A 24,629-nucleotide genomic window follows, 5' to 3' on the forward strand; every position below is an offset into this window, starting at 1 on the left:
TATAGTCATATTCTCCATCCTATATCAGAAGAAACTTTTGGTCATTCATTATTCACACCAAAGCTTCATTCTTTTATGTTGCACATCCTGAACCTTCTATGACAACAGTATAGAAAATTTAGAAACATGGAATATGACACATGAGACATAACTACTTGATAGGCACAAATTATTGAAGTAAACTTAAGGAATACATATAGTTAGGCCTACAACAAGTAAATTGAAATAATTTTTAAAGTCTTTCTAGAAAGAAAAACATAGAATTAGATGTCTTGCATGATCAATTCTACAAAATATGAAGAAGAATCAATATTAATTATTCACAACCCCTTTTTTCACAAAAAAAAAAATGAGGAGAGGACCCTCCTCGGTTCATTCCATGAGATCTATGTTGATATCAGAGCCAGACAAAAGCATCACATGTAAGGTATGATATGAATGAGCATCCCTAATGAATGCAGACACAGATGTCCTTTAAAAACTTTACCAAACTGTGTCCTGGAATATATAAAAATGACCAACACCATGACCAAATTAGAGTATTTCACAAACGCAACGTTGACTTAACATTCAAAAGTCAATTAATACAATACACAGTATAATAGACTAAAGAACAACAAAAACATTACTTCAATTGACACAAAAATATTTCACATATCCAACATCCATTTATAATAAAATTCCTAGCACATTAGGAATAGGAAGGAATTTTCTAGACCTGTAAAAAGGTGCCTATATAAAAGTGCTGCTAATATCATGCTTAATGGTGAAAGACTAGATGCTTTACCTTAAAGCCTGAGAACAAATCAATAATGTCCACTTTTATCACTTTATTTAATATAGCCTTAGGGTTCAAAACAATAAAAAAATGGACATTTACAAGAGGTGACACTTTTAACTTTACTTTATCATACATTGGTAACCTCTTTACATCTAGAGGCCTCAATGTAGCAAACATTTTATATTAAAAGGCTGGAAGTTAGTGGAGAGCAGCATGTATACACAGGCCTCTATCATTGGCCAGAACATCTTTGCAGTCGGCAGAGGGTGTTTCCTATTGGCCAGATGCAGTGTGTTCCTCCACATTTCCCACTTCTGGTATAGAGGTCCACCAGAAGGAAGTCAGGGTAGGGCTGGAATACTCAAATGCCAAGGTGGTTCAGGCTGGGAGGTGGAGTGGGGAGAGGTTCCCAGTGCTTCAAGTCCTGGGCCTGGACAATAGGCTCCATTGTGGCAGTCCAGGTTTCTGAATGCATGTGTGCATGCGCACGCATGCACGCACAAATGTATGCATACTTAATATTTAACCTTAGATTTCATAGCATCATCCCAACTTCTAGTTAGTAGGAAGTAGAGCAGTTTTCAGCTGAGAAGAAATTTGTGCTTAGAAATGTAGAAAGATAATTTTAAATTAAGTGCATTCAGTCTTACCCTACAGTTTGTTTACTTTCCCAGTTTCAGAGAAGCCCACCTTTCTCTTCCTATTGAGAAAAAAAGTGTTAATATGGTGTGATTGACCATGTTCCCCATGTAATGTGCTGGGTAGTGGGTAGAGTGATACACTAATTCTAAGTTGTGCTAGCAATTTAACAATTTTTTGTTTTACTTTGCCTTGGTATACATATGTTTTTATTTCACAAGCTAACTGAAATTTTATATTAGATTCCCAGTGTTGAAGAAATTATAAAAAGATATCAATTTTGCATATGTGGAATGATCCCATCTGTTCTGAATATGTCCCTTATCTCATTCTACTTAACAGAAATAACTATATTTTTTCTGATTATTCAGAACTTAAATCCATAAACATGTTTTCAGATTAATATAGAATTTGAATTTTTAAAACTGGTTTTTCATTCCTGAGAACATTGCTTTTATAAATGTTCAGTCTTGTGAAATATAAAAATGTATTTCCAGGTAGTTTCTGAATTCTTGAAGCAGGCATTTTGAGGGTAGGTTTACTACATTGAAGAGATTATGTGACCATGATGATGTCATTGGGCTAATCAATGAACACTAAATGGTCACCGTCTCTTTAAAAGGATGAGGCGGAATGTTTTCCTCATTGTTCTGAGGTCACCAGGGAGACCACAGTTAGAGGTGGCAGCTAGAGCAGGTGAGAAGGTAGGAGGTGGTAAGCACTGCTCAGGAGGGTGGGCTCTGGGGCAGATGTGCTAGAAAAAGGTAGATATTCAGGTCCTACCTAGAAATAAAAGCATCTCAAGTGAGTGTTTAGGTGTGACTATTGAAAGAGGATCTAGAAGGAGAAATGTTATTTAAGTACACATAGATTAACTGTGCCACATTGATGTTTAGTAATTGTAAACATTAGTCTTCTAAAGATTTTCTTAGTTTTTTGATTAAAATGATGACATAGCTACAATATTATGAGTTTTTGAATAGTTACATTCATATACAATTTTGTTCAGCCTTTTCACCTTTTGTTCGTGTTTCTCTGCTCTGTGCTGGGTTTTGTTGAGCTGAGTTCACCTCTGAAGCAGGCTTATACTTGGAAAGAAGGAGATGTCTGATGGCTGACCTCTGAGCCTTCATCTTCTATGCCTCTGCCAGCCCCCCTGGGCAAACCCAAGATTGTCCGCTCCTTCCCGGCCTCTCTAAGTCCCTTCTCTCTGAGTGTACTGGTAATATCTGCCTTTCTGTGATAAAGTCCTTAAAGAGGGTGTTATGTGCTTTTTTCTAACTCCCCAGATGTATTTGTGGGTAACATAATGTACATTCAAATATAAGATCACTTGGAAAGTGTAGTGCCTTTTTATTTTAAAACTACTGATATGTGGCTTTAGTTACAGTTATTTAAGAGTTATAAAAAATTATTTTTTAATTTTCTTTTAGTATCTCTAGATAAAGTGAGATGTTGAAAATATGAATCCTGTTACTTGTGAACAGTGACCAACAACAACGGTGTTGTGAGGCCTGGCTGTCTACTTGAACCAAGAGATTTTGTCAGCTAGGTTTTTTTGGGTTTTTTTGTTTGCTTTTTGTTTTTTGTTTTGTATTTAAGATTCCAGCAGAAAAAGTATCCAAGCTTTCATCATTGGGTTTGTAAAGTATCAGTACTGTTAAATGGTAATAACTAAATTTTAACTTAATAAGTTTGTGTCTTCTGTTAATAAAGTGGGATTCATTTGTAAGGAGATTGACATAATGGAACATTCATATTTATTTGAAATATTCTAAACTTTTGCCTAAAGTTTTCATTTGAAAATCATCTGTTAAGAATTAGGTTTACATGCTAACACCAAGGTCAGTGGTTTGGATCCCCTTACTGGCCAGCCACCCAAGAAACAAACAAAAAGAATTTGATTCACAGCGTCCCTTTATTCTTCCTACAGAAAGCTTTCCCCACAGAGGCAGGTCCCAGCGGTAGAGGGACTGCATCCACATGCCCTTCTTGGTGCAGGCTTCTCAGACTGCATCTTTAGTAGAAATTCAAAGTGTTATAAGAAAATTGGGACTTGACTTTCCTTTAAAATGTCTATCAAATTTACTGCAAGTTTGCTGATTTGTGTAAGCAAAGAAACTTTCACAAAAAGTAAAATATTAAGCAAGAATGAATAAACAATTGTAATTTAGCGTTGTATTATAATTATCTATTACAAGTATAATGTAGTATACTGTAGTATAGTAACAGCTCTGCTGTATGTACTGATAAGGAGCATGTCTTTGCTTTTTGTGTTATTTCTCACATTTCAAACCTATGACCTTTTCAGGTCAGCATTGCCTCCTAGATGAGAGCAGCTCAGTGTGATTTGCCCAGTGTCCCCAGCTGGCATGGTAAGCCCCCCTTTGTGTTGCCACCATCACAGAGGATCCTCTGCACACTACTGGGGGCCTGGGGTTTCCATGCTGATGCAGGGTCAGTGTTGGTGCCTGGTTTAGTTTAGCCATGTTGGGGCATAAAGGAAGGGGTGTGGTCCATGCCTCACCAGTTTCTGGGTGACTGAGGAGTGTGTGGGTCAGGTTTGCAGTCAGGCAGCACCTACAGCTGGATAGGAAACTGGGAAGTGACAACATTTAGATGGAAGCAAAAAGAAAAATTTAGGTTGCAAGTGATCTTAAGTTGTGTGTTTTATGTTTTTAAGGTTTTCATTTAATACCTGTCTGTTCCCTCAGGTGGAACATCACAGAAACCAGAGTCATTAGCATTTAAATGTGATTAAAGCTGGACAGCTTGGAAAAGAATTCTCATAGTATGTACTGTTTTTCAGGTTTTGTTGTTTTAAACAAGAGCAAAAGTTTCACAAACATGATCCTCTAGAACCTATTAGAAAGTGAAAAAAATAGAGAAAAGTGTTATACTTTAAAGCTATTGCCTAGGTTCATATTTTCTAAGTGTCTCAGTTATCTGTTGCTGCTGACAATATCCCAGAAACTCAGTGTACTAAAACAATGCCTGTTTCTTATCTCTCAACGTTGTGGAATCTAAGCAGAGCTTCTCCCACATGGCACCCAAGAGGATCACTCAGAGTTCAGCCAGCAGGAAGGCTGGTATGGAGGGTCCAAGAGCAGCATCCCTCCTGGTCCTGGGTCAGGGCAGCTAAAGTCCAGGGCTCAGCTTGTCCTCTCCCCTACATGTAATCTCCAGCAGGGTGGTCTGCAGCCTAGGACTCCAGAGCCAATTAGATATGGCCAGTCCCCTTGCTGGCTGTCTGTCAACCTCACTCTGTGATCCTGTCTTTACCAAACTTGTGCTGGAGCTTATTTCCTTTGTTCCCTGATCCCTGTTTTGTAAAGCCCTGTCCTTAGCAGGTAAATGGCAGCAGGACACATTTGAGTTGCTGACTGTTTTTTCCTACCAAACATTACATATGTAACTATTAAAGTTTCCTTAATGAGTCTCCTGAAATCATCTTATGTGCCACACTTCACGTGCCACACTTCATGAAACACTGGTCAACAGGGCTTACTTCATGCACAGTCCCACATCTTGTAGGTAGAGGATTGTTCCATTTCATCCTGTTCTTATTTACATTTAGGCAGGTTGTGCTCCCTCTTGTGTGTGGTTGAGGTTGTGTCATCTTTTTGTTCAGTGGCTTGCTGGTCATGATGTGATTACATTTTCTCATTAGGTATGGAAGGTAAAGGTGACCTGAGCAGTGAGGAGGCACCTGAGATGATCAAACCCACAAGGAAAGCCTTCATCAAAACCCAGGGATTCGGAAGAACAACTGTTGCTAAGCGAGAGAGTGTGGGAGATGTGGAGGCAGGCTCACAGGGGCAGCAGCCCCCACGGCAGCACAGCCTGGCCTTGGGACGCAGTGGGACGTGGCCACAGTGCACCGAGCCAGTGGAGGAATCCCTTACAATAGTTCAGCGCCGAGGAAGGAAGAACGCTCATGTCTCCTTTGAAGATTCCAGTAAGCCAATGTCTTGTCCAGTCCCAGATGTTGAAACTGCCTTGGAAGGGAGGATAGGAAGTACCTCTGAGATGAAAAGTGGCCCCCACTCTGGTTCCTTGAGTGTACAGGAGCGACCTGCCTCTTCTGGAAAGGCCACAGGAAGCAAGGAGGAGGACACCTCCGACAATGACAGTGATGGCCTGACTTTGAAGGAGCTTCAGAATCGCCTTTGGGGAAAGCGAGAGCAAGAGCCACCTGACAGGCCCCTGAAAGGCATCCAGAATCACCTAAGAAAGAAGCATCGGGAGGAGAATCCCACAGACACTGTGCATGTCAAGGCAGGAAATACTGTCGAGAATGCTCTGCCCAGCAAGCAAGAGCCAGAGACTGTCCAGAGGGTTGTGTCCCAGGCAGTGACCGATGACCAAGAGAGTCAGTGGGAGAGGTCAGCAGCTCAGCAAGTGAAAGGTGAAGAGAGCAGGGACTCGGGCAAGCCTAAGCCTGAATGTGAGCTGCACGACCCCAACACCCTGGACCGCAAGTGTCTCCAGCCTCGTAACAACAGGTGGGTCATGGGAGGACAGGGATGGGCTTCCCCAGCTTTAAAAGAAATCCGGGTGATGAAAATAGTGTTTATATTTGTTTTGATTTTAAATGTTACAAAGCTAGGCTGGATGAATAATTTGTTTATTCAAAAAAGATGAGCTCATCATTATCAAAAAAGGAATGAAAGGCCAGCCTATAGCCACCCCTCCCCTGTGGTAGCCACCCAACATGTGGCTGTTTATACTCAAAGTGATGAGCATGGGAGGAGGTGAGAAGCTCCCTGCCCCCACCCAGCCATGTGCAGCCAGTGGCTGCCGAGTACCCCACACGTGGTCTCAGTAATCTGTCAGAGAGTGCTCCCATAGACTGTTCCTTGGGAGACAGCAGAGGGCCAGGTGCAGACTGGTGGAACCCCAGTGTGGACATGGGGGCAGCTCAGAGTCTTCGCTAGACTTTGGTGTTAAGGAATCTCTGTTGGCTTGTTGGTGGGACAAAGGCATCACTGCTGTTTTGAGGAGACATATACTGAAGTAGTTAGGGTACAATGCCTGGAAAGCCTATAGCTCACTCCAGCCAAAAAAGGATACACAAATTTAGTTGAATGTTAGTAAAATCAGTAGAGGGACATATGTGTTCTTTGTTCCGTTCTCTGTACTTTTATGTATATTTGCATTTTCTAAGCAATAGAATGTTAAAACCTATTGGACTTCTTAATTTGTCAAAAAGTAAGTGTTTGTCCCTCACGTCCCATTCCTAATATCACTGTTTTGTGATTTCAGGTTTATGAGTTGTTGTGACCGATGTGGAGAACGGTTTTGTGGCAATTCTGGGGGCGCTTCTCAGGCTCAAGGAAGGCTTTTGGAAAGGAACAGGGAAGATTATATCTGCCCAAACTGCACCGTTCTGCAAGTGCAGGATGAGACTAAGGCAGAAACCACAGACCATCAGGAAACTAAATTTAGACCTGGAGATGCTGATGACACAGAGTTTACAAGTACAGGAACAGTGGAGCAAAAATCTAGTGAAGACCGAAAGATAAAGAGGAGAGTTGAGAAAGCTGCAAATCCAAGTGGCAAGAAAAAACTCAAGCTTTGCCAGCCTGTGAGTATTTTGCCTACTGAGGTAAACATTAAGGGGATGAACTTATGGGTTCCAGACTTGCTATTGGCAGAAATATCAAGGTTGGGAAAGTTTCTGTCTTGAAATAAGCTAATTTCTACCAAGACAGGTGCTGCATCTGGGTGGGGCTTCCTGAGCTCTGCCCCCATCTCCTGCCCACACCATCTGGACAAGCATCTGTACCTACCTCATCAGCTGTTGTGCACTTAATTCTTAACAATCACTTTTATTTCCATGTTCTTGATGTTACTTATGTATTTTATGTGTATCAGCAGCATTGTTTTTGAATGGCTGAAATGCGTGTGCCCTCCTGTCCACCCACACACACCATCTCGAGCTGCCTTGTGGTTCTTTTGCCATCTTGGTGTGGGAAGCCCTGAGTGGTCTTGGTGACTGCATCAGTCTGACCCTCACTATTCTTGGCTCAGTGTGTCATTTCTCTGCCTTGTGGCTATTTCCTTGACACTCCTTCCTACCTGGTTTTTATGTCCCTCTGGGACTGTGATTCTTCATTTTTTCCACATATGTCAGCTTCTGCTGTTGAGGAGAGATGTCACATGCTCATAATCTCCATTCCAGTGCCCATGAGGGGACATGACTCAGAGCATGTTTCACTCTGGGCCTTCCTGAGTCCCTGGCCCACCCCTACCCTGGCAGCTTGTCCTCTAACTGGGGCCAACCAAACAGGAGGCTTTGAGGTTGCTGTGTCTCAAAGCATCTCTGCCTTATGAACACTCTTGCACTGTTAGCTGCAAGGTGGAAGTGCAAGGACTGAGCCATTTAAATAAATGTGCCATGAAAGTATTAAGACTGACTAAATGGAAATATGACACTACTGTTAATATCACAGTCATTAAGAAAAATTAATAGGAAAATTTCTCCATTTCATCTTTATCGTCAATGTGTTTTACTTAAGCTTATATAAAACTTTATTCTAAGTAAAACAGATTCTGTGGAAGAAAAATAACTATGTTAATTATTTAATTTGAGAAATAAGTTTTCACTTAAGTACATTTGAGGGATGCCTTCATGTGTATTTTAGTCTTGACCATCAACACAGAAGCAACCAAGTGTACATCTTGTGCTGTATTAGGTTTTTGTTACTGTATACCACACTACCACAAACTTAGCTTAGAACATCACACATTTATGGTTTCAGTTTCTGTTGTTCTCAAGCCTGGGCATGACTTCACTGGGCCCTCTGATTGGGATCTTAACAGGACTGCAGTCAGGCTGTGACTCTTGTCTCATCAGAGGCTCAGCAGGGGACAGATCCCCTTCCAGAATCCCTCATGCTGTTCAGTATATAAGTATGTCCCATGCAATTTTTGTGGCATACTTATATAATATTTTTTGTTTGTTTATCTGAAATCCAGATTTAGTTGTGTGTCCCATATTTTATCTAGCAGCTGTACTCAGATCCTAAACTTGGTTGGCCTTCCCAAAGCAGGGTAGCTTATTTCACAATCAGCAATGGAGTCTCCTCTCTTTAGGAAAGGCCAGTTTCTCTCTTAAGGGTCCTTTCTGGTCATCTCATTTGGGACCTTGCTTACCTGTGCAATTACTGCACGTTTGCCCTATAGCAGAACCTGATTGTAGGTATGAAGTCTCATCGTGTGCATGGACCTTGCTCATGCTCAAGATGGAGGGAATTATACAGAGCATATGTACCAGCGGCAGGTGTCCTAAGGGTCACCTTAGAGTTCTGCCCACCACAGATGGTTTGAAGGACAGTTAAAATGTGAATACCTTGCCTCGGGGAAATACACTCATGTAGTTTGAATAAGTAAAGATAGGATTTTATTCATATTAAAAATATTATTGACATCTCTTAATTAAAAACAGTGAGCTTGGTACTACACATAGTGATTTTACACAGCATTTTAACTGCAGAAATTGGCAAGCACACTGTCTGAAGCTCCCTGTTTTGTTCTGCAGGTGGTAGAGGCTCCAGGCACCTCCAGGTATACCAGACCTGGGCGCTCCACTGTGGTGCAGCCCAACCTGGCCTACTGCAGCAAGGACCGCATTCTTAAACATGCTGCAGCTACTATGAAATGCTTAAGTTCAGGCAAAGAACAGAAGCCAAAACCTAAGGAGAAGATCAAGATGAAGCCAGAGAAGCTCCGTCTTGCACAGTATAGTGTTCAGGTAAGTTGACTCAGACCACCCTTTGAACAATTGGAGCAAAATTTGTGTAACAGTGTTTCCCCCTGAGACTTGTTTTTTATTTATTTGTATAATGTAAGGGAAAGCAGATACAGATGTACTGCAGATAGTATCACCTTTACCTTTGTCTTCCCCCTTTCCACCTATTTTTTTTTCATAACCCATTAGCTGAAATTCAGTCATATAAATGCAGTAAAGCAAAAGCAGGTAACTCACTGCTGCATGGAGAACATAAGACTTCAGGACACTGGCAGCAGTCTTGAATAAAAGAGTTGGTAGTCACCCGACAGAGTTTGTATAGAAAGTAGACACACAGGGCAGTTGGGAGGGAGGTGAGCTCTGGACAAGTCTGTGTTCTTCATTTGAGACCTCACTCACAAGACTGTTTGTTTATTATTTTTATTCATTTATTTTTAATAGACTTTACTTTTTAGAGCAGTTTTACGTTCACAGCAATATTGAGCAGGAAGTACAGAGATTTCCCATGTATACCCCTGACCCACACATGTGTAGCTTGTCCCATTAGCAACATTGCCCAAAAAAGTGGTACATTTGTTACAATTAATGAAACGGATTTATACATCATCGTCATCCAAAGACCACAGTTTACATTAGAGTTCACACTTTTTTGTGTATTCTGTGGGTTTGGACAGATGTTTAATGATGTATGTCTACCATGATACTGTCACCAAATTTCATTGCCCTGAAATCCTCTCTGCCTATTCATCCATTCCTCCTCTATAACCTCTGATCTTTTTACTGTCTCCATAGCTTACCTGTTTTTATTTATTTACTTCTTATGTTTTATTTTTTGCTAAAAGAGAAATTTATTTAATATAAATGCATATATTAGTAAAAAAGAAAGATCTCAAATCAACAATCACCTTTGTACCTCAGGAAACTAGAAAATGAAGAGCAATCTAAGCCCAGACCAAGCAAAGAATGTAAATAATAAAAATTAGAGCATAGAAAAAGAAACAAAATGGAAAAAACTAGGGAAAATCAATGAAAGTAAATGTTGGTACTTTGATGAGATCCACAAAATTGGCAAACCTTTGTCTAGGTGGACTAAGAAAAAAGAAAACTCAAATAACTAAAATCAGAAATGAAAGAGGGGTCATTACAATTAAATTTACAGAAATCAAAAGGGTTATAAGAGAATACTATGAATAATTGTTGGTCAACAAATTAGATCATCTAGATGAAATGAATAAATTTCTAAAAACACATCACCTACCAAGACTGAATTTTCTAAGAAGCAGTATGAACAGAACTATGGCTAGTAAGATGGGTGATTACCATTTTTTGAATTGCTGGTGTAGGACTCCCTTGAGGATTTCTTACAGGGCTGGTGACATGGTGGTAAACTCCCACATTTTTTGTCTGGAAAATACACTGTTTCTCTCTCATTTCTGATGGATAGCCTTGCTGGATATGTTATGCTTGGCTGGCAGTTTATTTCTTTTATAGTATTTTCAGTATGTCATCCCATTTCCTTCTGTCCTGCAGAGTTACTGTTGAAAAGTTTGCTGTTAGTCGGATAAGGGCTCCCTTATAGGTGACTTGATGTTTTCCTCTTGCTTCTTTTAAAATATTCTCTGTCTTTGAGCTTTGCCAGTTTGACTATTGTGTGTCTTGGGGAGGATTATTGGGGTGAGTGTGTTTGGGGATCTTTGAGCTTCCTGGGTCTGGAGGTCCATGTCTCTCCCTGTTCCTGGGAAGTTTACCATTATTATTTCATTGGATAGGTTTTCCATGCCCTTTCATTTCTCCTCCTCTTCTGGAACACCCATGATTTGAATTTTTGTGTGCCTAAGGTTGCCTTGTAGCTCTCTTAGATTTTCTTACTTCTTTAAATGTTTTTTTTTTCTTTTCTTTCTTTTTTTTTTTTTTTCCTACCTGGGTAATTTTTAAAAAGCCCATCTTCGAGATAAGAAATCATTTCTTCTGCTTGTTCTATCCTGCTGCTTAAGGCTATTCATTGTGTTATTTTGTTGAGTGAATCTTTCAGTTCCATGAGTTCTGATCATTCTTTTATAAGGTATTAATCTCTTTGTAAATTTCCTCCCTTATATCATAGATTTTTTTTCTCATTTCTTTATGTTGTCTGAGTCTTCTCTTATCTCAGTGAATAACTTTAAGATTGTTGCTCATAATACCCCTTACTTCCTTGCAAGGGTTTCTTGCTATATACAGTCTGGTATTTCTGAGTTACTGTATTCTTTTGGTGGTGTCATATTTTCTTGGATTTTCATATTTCTAGTATCTCTATATTTATGTCTGGTCATCTGTTAGAGAATAGTTGCTGCTTCTTCTGTCACTCTAGAGTGGGCTTTGCAGAGAAGGATGTACTCTTCTTTTTCCACACTCCACTGGTGGCTTTCCTTGTGTCAATGCAATCAGGTATCTGGTAGGCTGTCTGCATGACACCTGTGCTACTGTGGTGGTCTTGAGCTGCTTTTGCAGCAGCCATGGCTGTGGTAGTGGCTGTGGTGGCCCACCCATGTGGAAGGGGATTTTTAGTGTGCTCCGTGTCTGCTTCCAGGCAGGAGATGCTGCCCTCAGGTCCTGCCTTGGACTCCAGGTATGCTCTGCTTCTTGCCTGCTTCCAGGTGGATGAGGCTGCCCTTGGCTCCTGGCAAGGTTGTCCTGCTTTGGTACTCTGTGGAATTTGGGGCGAATTCAGGGATGGCTGGAAATCACAGGTTCTTGTCTCAGGCCTGTCCTGGGGCTCAGGTTGATGTTACATTTATGACAAGCAAAGTATAACTAACACTGTTTGGAGAGTTTTCTTGATTAATTCCAAATGCTTATTTTACTTTTAGGTGACTTAATTTTTAAAGTTGGTAGTTTTGAATCATAGAACTGACAAAGAAGTGGTTGCTGCTGCACCCAGGAGGGAGAATGGCTGTACCAAGCATGCCCTGGGCCTTGCAGAGGATAAAGAAACATCATTTGTGCTCTCCATGCATCCTGTATCACTGCTCTCATACCTCAGCAAGGTTACAGGGGTTTCTGTGTCAAGGATCTTCTTGTCACTCAAAAAGTTGGAATCCTGAATAAGAGGTGGGAGTGCTAAGCGTTGGCCTGATGTGTAAAGGTAGCCAGACTGCTGTGGTGTGCAGACTCAGGGTAGATGATCCAAAGAAGGTATAGGATTATGACCTTTCTTGCTCAGTGAAATGAAGTGGAGGTGTACTTTCTGGCCTTCTTAATAATTGGGGTTTTACTTATTATCCAGGGAGGCATTAAAAGCTCTTCTCTGCACGAGAGACCAGCTCTAGAAAAAAAAGGAGGCACAGTGAAGAAGGCGGTGGTGGCTTTTTCTAGGAGCAAATCCCTCGGGAAGGAGACAACTTGTGAAAGCAGCATGTCGTCCTGGGCAAGCAACCAGAATTACAGTGCAGTAAAGCTGGAAAAGACTTCCACTGTCTCATCATCACTGTTGTGTAAACGTATGTATCACCTGGGGGCTGGCCTCTTGGACCCCTCCCACTCTTTCCAGATAGCCCTTTCCTGAGCCTGTCCAGGACTGGGGGTTGCAGTTGTGTTTTAATGCTGATCATAAACACTGGCTGCACCATCAGTGCTGGAAGGGAATGCCCATGTGCAAGATGCCTCCTGACACTGAGGATCTATCTCTAATCTCGGGACTTCCAGTCCGTGTTTTCCAAAATGGTGTACAAACCTCATTAGTAAATGTTTCACCTTGATGATTAAGTTTTTAAAGCTGTTTTCCTTGTCAGGCTCTGATAAGCATTTGTATTGTCTTCAGCAAAATCTGGATAGACTGCCCAGAATTTAAAATTCCTCATTGTCCAAACATCAGTTAGTCTTCTTACAGCCCGTATAAAACTTAAGTTTTCCCACATGATCCAATCTCAGCACATAAAATCAGCACATTTTTTTTATATGTTTTGGGAACCTCTGCAAATTAGTGTTGCATCTGGTATTCAACTTAGGTATGCTTTTCAGGAGTTAAGTTTATCTCTGACTGGACAGGTGGGAGTTTTTTCATGTCCTACTCATATACTACAAACCCACATAACATGCATTTGAATTGTGAAGGGCATTTACTGCTGCTCTGTAGATCCCACAGTGAGTGAGGGGTGTGCTTGCCCATGTGGAACCGCAGGGTGTCCTCACTAAAGAGAAAGTGCTGAGAATTCTAAGTGTGACTGGTTTCCTGGCTCATCTTTTAAGCTATTATTAAAGATCAGACTATTAAAGGTCATACCCTGACATACATTTCAAATTAATGTAATGAGCATATTCCAAATAGATCCATTAAACCCGATGAGATCACGCAGCTTGTTGATTTGATCATGCATCTTGTTTTTCATACTAATGTTGCACAGTTAAATTTTAGAAATTTAAATTCAATCCATTATACATTTTATTCTATCATAAAACTATGGTCAAATCAGTTCTCATTTATGGTGTTGATAGTGCATTTTGTGCCTTAAAAAATAAACACCAAAAAGGTTAAATAGCCCTAGATTTCAGGATTATAAATGTGTTCTGAGTTTTCCTTTTTATTGTCCTTTGAACACATCACTTGGCAGGGGAGTACTTGTGTAGGTAGGTGCTATATCTATTGTGGTCTATATATGTATATAAAAAAGTACTTCCTTTTGGTTATGTAAGCAGCCCAAGACGTAAGAAATGGAATCCCAATTGAGTTATCCTGTTACTGTGTTATAATGAATCTCCATACACCTTAGCTTGTTTGAGCTGAGAATTTCAAGCCAGCAAATAGCATGTCTCATATGTTCATCCAATCATAGCACCTGTGCAAAACAGCACTTTTAGAGCCAATGAACAGATGTTAAAATAAGTATCCCATATCTGTGAAAGGGGTGGGAGCAGTCACTTTGTAATATTCTGCTAAAATGCTTTAATTAAATTGATTATATGCACTTAACAGAAAAGGAAAGAAAAACTGGAGGGTATAAATAAACACAGAAGAGATAATTTGGATGATCAACTTCAGTTCAGTTAGTTTTTCTCTGTGTTGACCAGAATTGGAGAGCTGACCCCAAGACTCCAAGTGTGGGGGTTGAGGAGACTGTGCACATTGGCGAGAGGAAAAGATGGGGAAGTAATCTCCTACTTCACTCACCTTTTGAGGGGGGACAGGGATGGATGGAAGTCCAGATCAGAGAGAGTAATTTCTGTACTCATAGGTTTTCTCCTTTGACCTTTCCCACTTCTTCCATCAGCTTTTCACTGACACTGATATCGCTAATTAACCTTCCCAGCACATCTCTACATCTCAAAATTGAAATTGATTGATATCTCAAATTTATAAGGGACATACATTTTAGCTACTTGCTTCTGATCATTTTCTGTTTCCCCAGAAATGTCATTTTTCCAAATGGTGATTGGGAGGAGAGTATGGTCATGGGTAAAATAATTCAAGTTCAATGTGCCTCTGCCTCTCTCTCCCACCAAACATCTCTGACTTTTTGGTAGCAGGGCACATCCTCTGAGTCCTGACAGGTATAGTGGGAGGGGGCAGCATGCACACAGCCCATCATAACTGCACCCCATGAAGACCCTTGTCTCCCTGACTGGCTGCAGAAATGCTTTCAGGGGGCGGGGGTCTTGAGGCTGATATCGGGTCCATTTCCAGTCTGTGTGACCGTGTACATTGTGAGAAGTCCTGTGGTGTAGAGCTGAGCATTGCTGCTGCTTGTGGAGGTGGCCTTGACAACATCTTCTGCTCCCACATGGCTGGTGCTGCCCTCAGTGTGTGGTCACAGGTATAGCTGCTCAGTGAACTGGGCCTTACTGTGCAGGAAGCTCTCTGCTGCTGCTTAAGGAGGTGCCTTACCTGTTAAAGTATCCTTCATATTCTCAAGGTGATGCGATTAACATGCAATTTTTGTAAATTTTGGGGGGGCGGATTTCTGTATAATTTCCTTAGTTTACAGACACAGTTTGCTTTTTAGTTCTCCCCAAGAAAATGATGTTTCTCTTGTGTTTTTATATCTGTTTGCTTCCATATTGCCTCTCTTTGTTTCCACTGTTTACCCCCCATTACTCAAGGCATGAAGTGGGCTGAAAATTCTTTTCTAACGTATTTCTGCTTTATTGCAATTTTGAAATGGAAGTGCCTGGTCTTTATATTTACAGGCACAATTTCCAGTATATTGGACTCCCTAAAGTCTTGTTAAGTAACTTAAAACATTTGGGATGTGAACAGGTTATAAGTAGAAAACAGATTTCTGCAGTTTAATTCTAGCTGTGGGAGTTGAAAAGGAAAACCTTAATAGCCTGCAGATGTAAACCCAGATAATTGCTTGTGTGAGTTCCCCATCTGAAAGCCTTGTCCTCCCGCTCATGTGTGTGTGCCACACAGGTGGCCAGGCACAGTGTGAAATGGATCCAGGAGAACATGTGTCCTCAAGGATAAATTCTGGCATTGGCTCCAGAAGCACATTGCATTGAAATCATGAGCAAATTTCCTTTAATAAAACAAACATATGGTAGAATACCAGAACCCAAGATCGTTTTGTAGAAATTTAAAGCTGGTGGTGGAGGGTGTGTCTGTGTTTTACAAGTTGCATAAGCCATTTTCTCTGTCTCTCCCAGAGTTGTCAGTGACAAGTAAATGAAGCTGGGAGTAAGCAGACATTGTTCATCTAAACCAGCATTCTCCTCCCAATTTGAAGAAATACCAAAATTTGTTCTGATAAAGGATTTAGCTTGACAGCTGGTTTTTAATGTAATCCACATAGCTGGAATTTTCTTGAAGAACAATAATGACATTCTTTTTGTATTTAAAGTTTTACTTTTAAAGATATTGTTATTAGCATATTCATTATTACAAATTGTGATTTTTCTTTATGCCCTTTACCTGACCCATCATGCCCCAAACTCCCTCCCTCCCTCCGTCCCCCCATCTCTAATAACCATTGGTTTCTTCTGTCCTTCTGAAAGTTCAAGGAATTGTAGTCTTTTCTGTTTCTTTGTTACTTTGCTTCTTTGTTTCTTTCTTTCTTAGCACCTAGTTGTAAGTGAGAGCAAGTGGTATTTATCTTTCCTTGTCTAGCTTATTTCACACAACATAATTTTCTCCAGACTCATCCAGGTTGTTACAAATGGCAGAATTTCATTCATTTTTTATAGCTGATACATGTGATACATGTGTACATGTATCACATTTTCCTTATCCAGTCATCTGTTGATGGGCACGGAGGTTGGTTCTATATTTTGGCTATTGTAAATAGAGCTGCAGTGAACGTGGGAGTGCAGGTAACCCTTTGAAGTGATTTCCATTTCTTTGGATATATATACAGTAGTGGGATTGCTGGATCATATGGTAGTGCTGTCTGTATTTGAGGAAGCTTCTTTGCTGTTTTCCATAGTGGCTGTGCTAATTTACAGTCCCACCAACATTGTAGCAGAATTCTCCTTTCCCCATATCCTCAGTAGCATTTGTTATTAATGATCTTTTTAATAATGGTCAGTCTAACTGGAGTGAGATGATAGCTCAGTGTGGTTTTGATTTGAATTTCTCTGATGTCTAGTGATGCTGAGCATTTTTTCATGTACTGTTGCCATTTGTATGTCTTTGAAAAATGTCTATTCATCTCCTTTGCCCAGTTTTTATTGGATTACTTGATTTCTTACTGTATAGCTGTTTGAGTTCTTTGTATATTCTGGATATTAAGCCCTTGGCAGATGTAGAGTTTGCAAATATTTTCTCCCATTTTTTAGGTTGTCTTTCTGCTCTGTTGATTATTTCCTTTGCTGTGCAGAAGCTTCTTGGTTTGATATTAGCTCATTTGTTTATTTTTTATATTGTTGTTTGTGACTTTTGGGATGTTATTCAGAAAGCCTTTGCCCCCTCCTACTTCCTGGAGTGTTTCCCCAATGTTTTCCTTTAGTAATTTAATGCTTTGGGGTCTTATATTAAGGTCTTTAATCCATTTTGAGTTGATTTAAGCATATGGTGAGATACTGGTCAGTTTCATTTTTCTGCATTTGGATGTCCAATTTTCCAAGCACCATTTATTTACTGAAGAGGCTGTCTTTTCCTCAATGTATGTTCTGGCTGACTTTGTCAAAGATCAGTTGGCTGTAAGTATGCAAGTTGATTCCTGGGTTTTCTATCCTGTTAGATTGATCTGAGTGTCTGTTTCTATGTCATTACCATGCTGTTTTGAGCTTTGTAGTATAATTTGAAATTGGGTAATGTTATGCCTCCAGCTTTTTTTCGTTTAAAGCTCAAAATTGCTTTGGCTATTCAGGGTCTTTTTTTATACCTTATGAATTTTAGCATTGCTTTTTCTATTTCTGTGAAGAAAGTTGTTGATATTTTGATAGAGATTGCATTGAATTTGTAGATTGCTTTGGGTAGAATGGACATTTTCACGATGTTAATTCTTCCCATACAAGAGCCTGGTATGTCTTTCCCCTTTTTTTGTGTCCTCTTTAATTTCTTTCAGTAGTGTTTTTGGTTCTCATTGTAGAGATCTTTCACCTCCTTTGTTAAATTGATTCCTATGTATTTTATTTTTTTTGGTGGTGACTATTGTAAATGGGCTTGCTTTCTTGATTTCTTTTTCTGCTAGTTCATTTTTGGAGTATAAAAATGCTCCTGATTTGTGGGTGTTGATTTTGTACCCTGCAACATTATCAAAATTGTTAGTCAGCTGTAAAAGTTTTTTTGTAGTGTTTAAGGTTTCTATATATATGATCTTGTCATCTGCAAACAGGGACAGTTTGACTTCGTCCTTTCCAATCTGGATGCCCTTTCTTTCTTTCTCTTGCTTGATTGCTCTGGTTACACCTTTCAATACTATGTTAAATAAGTGTGGTGGGAGTGGGCAAACCTAATGGTTTGTCTATTTTATTTATCTTCTCAAAACATAACTTTTTGTTTCATTGATCCTTTGTATCATTTTTCGGGGCTCCATTTCATTTAATTCTGCCCTGATACTAATTATTTCTTTCTCTCTAGTTCTTTTATGTTTGGATTGTTGTTGTTTTTCTGGTCCTTTGAGGTGTAGATTTAGGTCATTTATGGGAAATTTTTCCATTCTTTTGATGTAAGCATGTATTGCAATATACTGCCTTCTCAGCATTGCTTTTGCAGTATCCCACAGATTTTGGTATGATGCATCTTTTATCAGTTTCAAGAATGTTTTTGATTTCCTTTTTAATTTCTTCTTGGACCCATAGGTCATTCAGACATCTGTCGTTTAGTTTTTGTGCACTGGAGTATTTTCCAGAAATTTGCTTGTAATTGATTTCCAGGAAGGATGTCAGTTTTTAAAAATTTGCCGAAACCTGTTTTGTGACCTAACATGTGATCTATCCTGGAGAATGTTCCATGTGCTGATGAGAAAAAATGTGTATTCTCTAGTCATTGGGTGAAATGTTCTGTAGATGTCTGCCAGGTCCAATTGTTCTAAGGTTAGGTTTAAGTCCTGTGTTTCTTTGTTGATTTGTGGCCTGGAGGATCTTTCCAATGCTGAGAAAGGGGTGTTCAGTTCACCCAATATTATTGTGTTAGGGTCTATCTTTTTATAGGTCTAAGAGTGTTTGCTTTACATCTGGGTGCTCCAGTGCTGGGTGCATACATACTTATGATTGTTATGTCTTCTAACTGGAAAGGTTCCTTTATCATTATTTAATTACTTTCTTTGTCTCTTTTTATGGATTTTGGTTTGAAGTCTATTTTATCTGATAGAAGAATAGCCACTCCTGCTCAGATTTTGTTTCCATTTGCATGGTATATCTTTTTTCATCCCATCACTTTTAGTTTGTGTTTCTTTATAGGCGAGGTTGGTCTCTTGAAGACAACATATAGTTGGTTCTAGCTTTTGTATAATCATTCAATCTGTGTCTTCTTAATGGAGAATTTAGTCCATTTGCATTTATGATTATTGGTAAATATTGCTTTTTGCCTGTCATTATATTGCTTTTTATTTAGATGTTTTATATATCATTTGTTCCTTTCTTCCCCTTTTTTTTTTCACCTTCAATGTTAATTAGATTTTTAAGGTGACATGATTTAACTTCTTTCTCTTTCTTATTAGTGTTTTGGTTTTAATGGTGAGTTTGGCTCTTTCTTGTAAATCCATGAGAGTGATTATCATTTTTCAGTTTCTGGATGCAAGACTCCTTTGAGAATTTCTTGCAGGGCTGGTCATGTGGTAGTGAACTCCCACAATTTTTGTCTGTCTGGGAAATACACTATTTCTCCCTCATTTCTGAAGGATAAACTTGTTGGGTATAGAATTGTTGCCTAGAAGTTTTGTCCTTTTAGTATTTTTTAATATATCATCTCATTTTCTTCTGGCATGTAAAATTTCAGTTGAGAAGTCTGCTGTTAGTTTGATGGGGACTCCCTTATAGGTGACTTGACACTTTTCTCCTGTTGCTTTTAGAATTCTGTTTGTTTATAAATTTTGCCAGTTTGACTGTAATGTGGCTTAGAGAGGATCTTTTTGGATTGCATCTGTTTGGGGATCTTCAGGCTTCCTAGATCTGAAAGTCTGCATCTCTCTCTATGCCTAGGAAGCTTTCTGTCATTACTTTCTTAGACAGGTTTACGATGACTTTTACTTTCTCCTCCCCTTCTGGAATACCCATGATTTGGATGTTTGTGCACTTGAGGTTTTCTATTAGCTCTCTTAAATTTTCTTCATTTTAATTTTTTTTTTCCTTTTTTTGTCTGCCTGGGTTATTTCAAAAAGACCATCTTCTGGGTCTGAAATTCCTTCTTCTGCTTGCTCTTGCCTGCAGCTCAAGCTTCCTGTTCTGTTTTTTATTTCACTGAATGAATCCTTCCTTTCTAGTTTTGTTACATTCTTTTCAAAAGTATTAATCTCTTTTTAAATTTCCTCCTTCATTACCTGAATAATTTTGCTCGCTTCATTGTGTTCTCTAGTTGATTCTCCTCTTATCTCTCTCAGTTTTATTAAGATCAGTGCTTGCAATTCCTTTTCAGACATCTCAAGGTTTTCCTGCTTGATGCAGTCTGGAACTTAAGAATTACCATATTCCTTTGGTGGTGTCATATCTTCTTATTTATTTGTAGTTCTGTTATTTTCATTGGTGTTTGGTCATCTGATAGGACATTTGTTTCTTCTGTTACTCTAGAGTGGGCTATGAGGGAAGAGACTTCCTCCTCTGTTTGTAGGCTGTGGTGGTGACTCTTCTTGTATCAATGCATTTGAGTGCATGCTTGGCTCCCTTGGCTCCTTCTGGGTCAATGTGCATGCCCCACTGTGGCTCTGGTGGGCAGCGGTGGGCCTACAGCTACATAAGAGTTTGGCTTGCAGTATCCTGCACTCACTTGGGTGCTGGCTCTGTTGGTGTGTGTAGGCCCCTCCAGGGCTCATGCATGTGTGGGTGGGCCTTCAGCTGCCTTAAAGAAGTGTCTTACATTTCATAAATTAAAAAAAATAGCCTATTCAGAAAATTAGGTCAGGGAAAGGTTTCACATCTCTGTAAACTTGAACCTGCAAGGTGAGATCTTGTCAGCACTGTCCTGTGGCATCCTTCAGTCTGTCCTTTACTTGTTCCCTTCTTTCTTATTCTTCAGCCACCTTGGAGAAGTGGGATGAGAGGAGTAGAAGTTTCAGCAGGAGTGGTCTCAATAAATTCACCTGCTCCTCAGTAACCTTCATAGAGCCTTTTAGAGCTATGGATCTACTCTAATACACCTTAAAGATTAATAATCTTGGAAAGTCCCTCTGAAGGCATTATCAGTGTCATAGATTGCAAAGGTCACCTCTGAAGACACTTGGTACAATTCCTCCAGTATGGTATACAATCTTCAGATACATCTGTATAAAGTCATAAATTATTTAATAGTTGTTTGTTATATATCAACACTAATATAGTTATAGCCAGCTTGTGTGAATTAGAGAAGCAAATTTAGGAAATCAGTAGGAATTTTTGCTACTTTTTCTACTTAAATGAAAGTTGAGTCAACTTTTACTTGATGCAAACCTGGATGTGTTCAGTGAGAAGAACTCAAGGTTCCATGTCCTGCACCATGATTTGCATGGTGTCGTCAGCTCTGGGTTTTATGTGCATGTGACTCTTTGGGACAGGGGGAGTGCAAATGGACTATTTTAACATGCTTCTGTCTTGCTGGGTTTAAGTAGTAAACATTTAGGCACAAAAAATGATCTTGGTTTAAGTTTAACCTTCTCAATGTGAACAATGCTTGTTTCTGGCTTGGAAAATCTGGAAAAGCAGCATCTCTGCTCCCAAGTGAGCTTGGCAGCCAGGCACACCACTGCACAGCTGAGAGGTGACCCATGATGCAGCTGAGAGCAATCCCCATCTCCCCTCATGACATGAAATTTACTTGAAAATGTTTAAGCAGGGGAGCAAAAGCAAAACATTTTCTTTTGCTACTGGCACCTTGATTTTTCATACCAGGAAAAATCTTGACAGTGAAGAAACAGTTGAGATCGGAAACTACATTGTGCATGTGCCTTACTGAGGTCTAAAAATAGAGCAGAATTTACTCACACACTTTCTCCTCTGTGTCTCTTCAGAGACCTAGCTTGCAGGTTCACAGAAGAGAAACAGTCCTTACAGCTGTAGCTGTGATGGTGAGGATTCAGGACACAGTGTGAGAGAAAGAGGGTCTGGAACCTGACTTCCCTAGATCAGTCACCAGTACTGAGAAGGGGTGTGTCTCACCTGTTACTTTGCATCTGAGGACCCGTCCATTGTGCGTGGTCATTGGACAAGGGTATCTGTGGGGTTGGTTGGGACTGTGCAGACTTGAGCTCTTGCCCTGTATTTTTCATCCCTGTCCTGCTGCAACTTCCATGTGGGTTACTGGGAAGATTCTACCCAGAGGAGCACATTATTAGTATAGTTCCTTTGCTGGGGGCCAGATTATCTCCTCCTGCTTTCTGTGAGGCCCTCTAGTTCCAACGAGTGTCCAGTGATGCTGTATTGCCACAGCAACCCTTGTAGTGAGACAAGACACCTAGTTTCATGATTTGGGGAAATTAGCCCACTAGGGTGTGCTGCTGCTCTCTGTGCCCAAGGGCCTGCTTCATTCTATAGTCGGCTGGAACCCAAACAACTTATTTCCATTGTAAACAAATGGCCAGGCCCGGCAGTAGCAGTTTCATCTGGGGCAGCAGCCTGGCCATGGGCAGCTGTTTCTCCTGCTGCTAAGGTTTAAGCCAGCTCCCTAAGGTGACACATTTCCTCCCCCAAGCAGGCCCCATGGGTGCAGATGCTGAAAGAGGCTGTGTGGACAGAATGGCTTCCCTCCTGTCCAGTGGACAAATGGGAGGGGACTGGGTGTCACACCTCTGATCATGATGCAGTTAGTGCTGCCGTTGACCAGCAGAGAGCTCAGCAGCTTGAAGGAGTGACTCAGCCCTGAGAGGTGGTGCTGCCATTTTTCTAGAATAGGTTTTTTTCTGGTTGGTCACAGAGTTACTCCTTGCCATCCTGTAAATTTATACACGACATAATTCACTAAAAAGTGAACTTGCAAGTTTACAATTTAGCTGTGCTCAAAAATGAGTTTCTCTTTTGCTGCCATTCCAGCAGAGCTGACCCAAGTCCAGCACCACCGATGCGGTTGCCACTCACAGTGGGACAGAAGTGCATGCAGGTCCCTGGGGCAGCTGCTGGGTAGAACTTTTGGTATGTTTTGAACATTTTCCGTCAATGTAGAACAGAGGCTTAATATGTGTCATAGGAAACCAGCAGGTAAACTGTGGGCAACTGGCCACTGAAGTCTCCCAGTTATAGAACATTTTACCAATAATTTACTTATTTCTATTTATATACTCAGTAAAGAGTAGGTAAAGGATAACAAAGGTTGGCTTTTAAGAGAAGCAGCTAATTTTATAAAATAGCATCTTCATGGTTAAGGAAGGCAATCACCTTTTGTAATGTATTACATAATTTACTACTACTGCTTTTGGGTAATAAATGACTTTAGACACATGTGTTGGAAAGTCCCAGAAACAATCCCTTGGTTTTCCATGAATGAGGGAGAAAATACATAACTAGACCAGTCGTGGAAGTATTAATCATTTGTGGACGTCTCATTTTAAAGCTTATAATTTGGAGAAATGTAGTTAATATTTTTGAGGTGAACATGTATTTGTAACCTGAAACAAGGTGATTGTTAAATGTCACTAAGGTTTGGCTTCAGGTCACATAGCACAGGTGTCCCATGTGCTGCATTCAAGGTGTTTTGTTGAGGTTTCTGGAAATGTTAAAATATTCTCAGAAAAATTTCTGTTTGTAGAAACAGTGACTGAACTGGATTTAGGTCTCAAGTTCATTCATGCCAGGTTCATTCTTTTCATGACTGCTGGATGGTCAGCTTCCTGGCTGATGGTTAGTTACACACCTCTCTAGGCCAGTAGTTGGTTCGTGGTGCCCTGGCTCAGTGTCAGAGTCCTTTTGACATTGTCATGTAGCACTTCATCCTTGCTGTGCTTTATATGTTCAGCCATTTCCTGCCTCCACACTTCTTCCCCCGTGGACAGGGGACTCTGCCAATTTCATTTAATCTAAACTCCAGGAGCCAGTCAAGTTAGATGCTGCAAACCTTGCTAGCTAAATCTGAGTTGTTAAAAAAAAAACTTCCAAATACTAACGTACAGTGATCCCTTAGGTATACAAACTTGATCTGATAAAATAATACACGTAAAAATGTTAAAACAAGGTGTCTGGACATTAAAAGGTAGTCTTTGTCATTGTTCCTAGTGTGTCCCTATTTTTGATTTTGTCAGACACTGTCATTGCTGTGTAGTGCACTTCATTTGAAGACCCAGAGGTCCCAGAGGCATGAAGCATTTAGAGGGGTGGCTGTTGTAGCATGTGAGCCGCAGTCCCCTGGGGACACAGTGGTCTGTGGAGAGCCTCGACCATTGAGGCTTAGAAATGCTGCCAAGTATGGAGTGCTGTGGGCAGACCCCCTGTGGCAGGGGACAGGACAGGCAGGGTATGAGGTTGGAAGGGCTCTATGAGAGGAAAATGTAGGATTTGCCATTTGTGTGAATTACCATTAAAAGGACGTTTAGGACAAAAAATACGAAAGCAGTTGGAATTAAAGTGAACTGTAATGCCTGTTAACACTGTCTGACTGTCCTAAGCTTTGGATCCATGTGGTACTGTTGCAAATTTGTAAAATTAAAGAATTTTATTTGTCCTGTAAAGTGGGGAAACTGCAGCTCCCAGGTTTTTAGTGAATTGACTGAGAACTTACAGAATCACTCGAATATGAGTCGAATTCTCCCACTAAGATGTTTGGGAATTTGGAGGGTTGCTGCTGAATGGATAGTTTGAGAAGAGCTTGTACCTTGACCACTTCCCTGGGAAACCCTCATCCCATGCAGCCCAAGGCCGCCTGCAGCTCTGACCTGTTCCCCCGACATTTCATGCCTTGTCCCACTGCCTGGATTGCTGCTGTGTTAC

At 40.4% G+C, this 24,629-nt stretch overlaps 1 protein-coding gene across 1 annotated transcript in view; it reads left to right on the forward strand.

Moving 5' to 3' along the window:
* Positions 1-5,092: 5,092 nt before the first annotated feature.
* Positions 5,093-24,629, forward strand: part of LOC134376996 (death-inducer obliterator 1-like) — a 30,652-nt gene continuing 11,115 nt past the window's right edge. The window contains 4 exon segments of the mRNA XM_063095607.1: positions 5,093-5,925; positions 6,686-7,007; positions 8,964-9,176; positions 12,436-12,649. Of these exon segments, the coding sequence (XP_062951677.1) occupies positions 5,093-5,925; positions 6,686-7,007; positions 8,964-9,176; positions 12,436-12,649 (1,582 nt within the window).

This window comes from Cynocephalus volans, chromosome 4, assembly GCF_027409185.1.
Source record: "Cynocephalus volans isolate mCynVol1 chromosome 4, mCynVol1.pri, whole genome shotgun sequence".
NCBI classification, from domain to species: domain Eukaryota; kingdom Metazoa; phylum Chordata; class Mammalia; order Dermoptera; family Cynocephalidae; genus Cynocephalus; species Cynocephalus volans.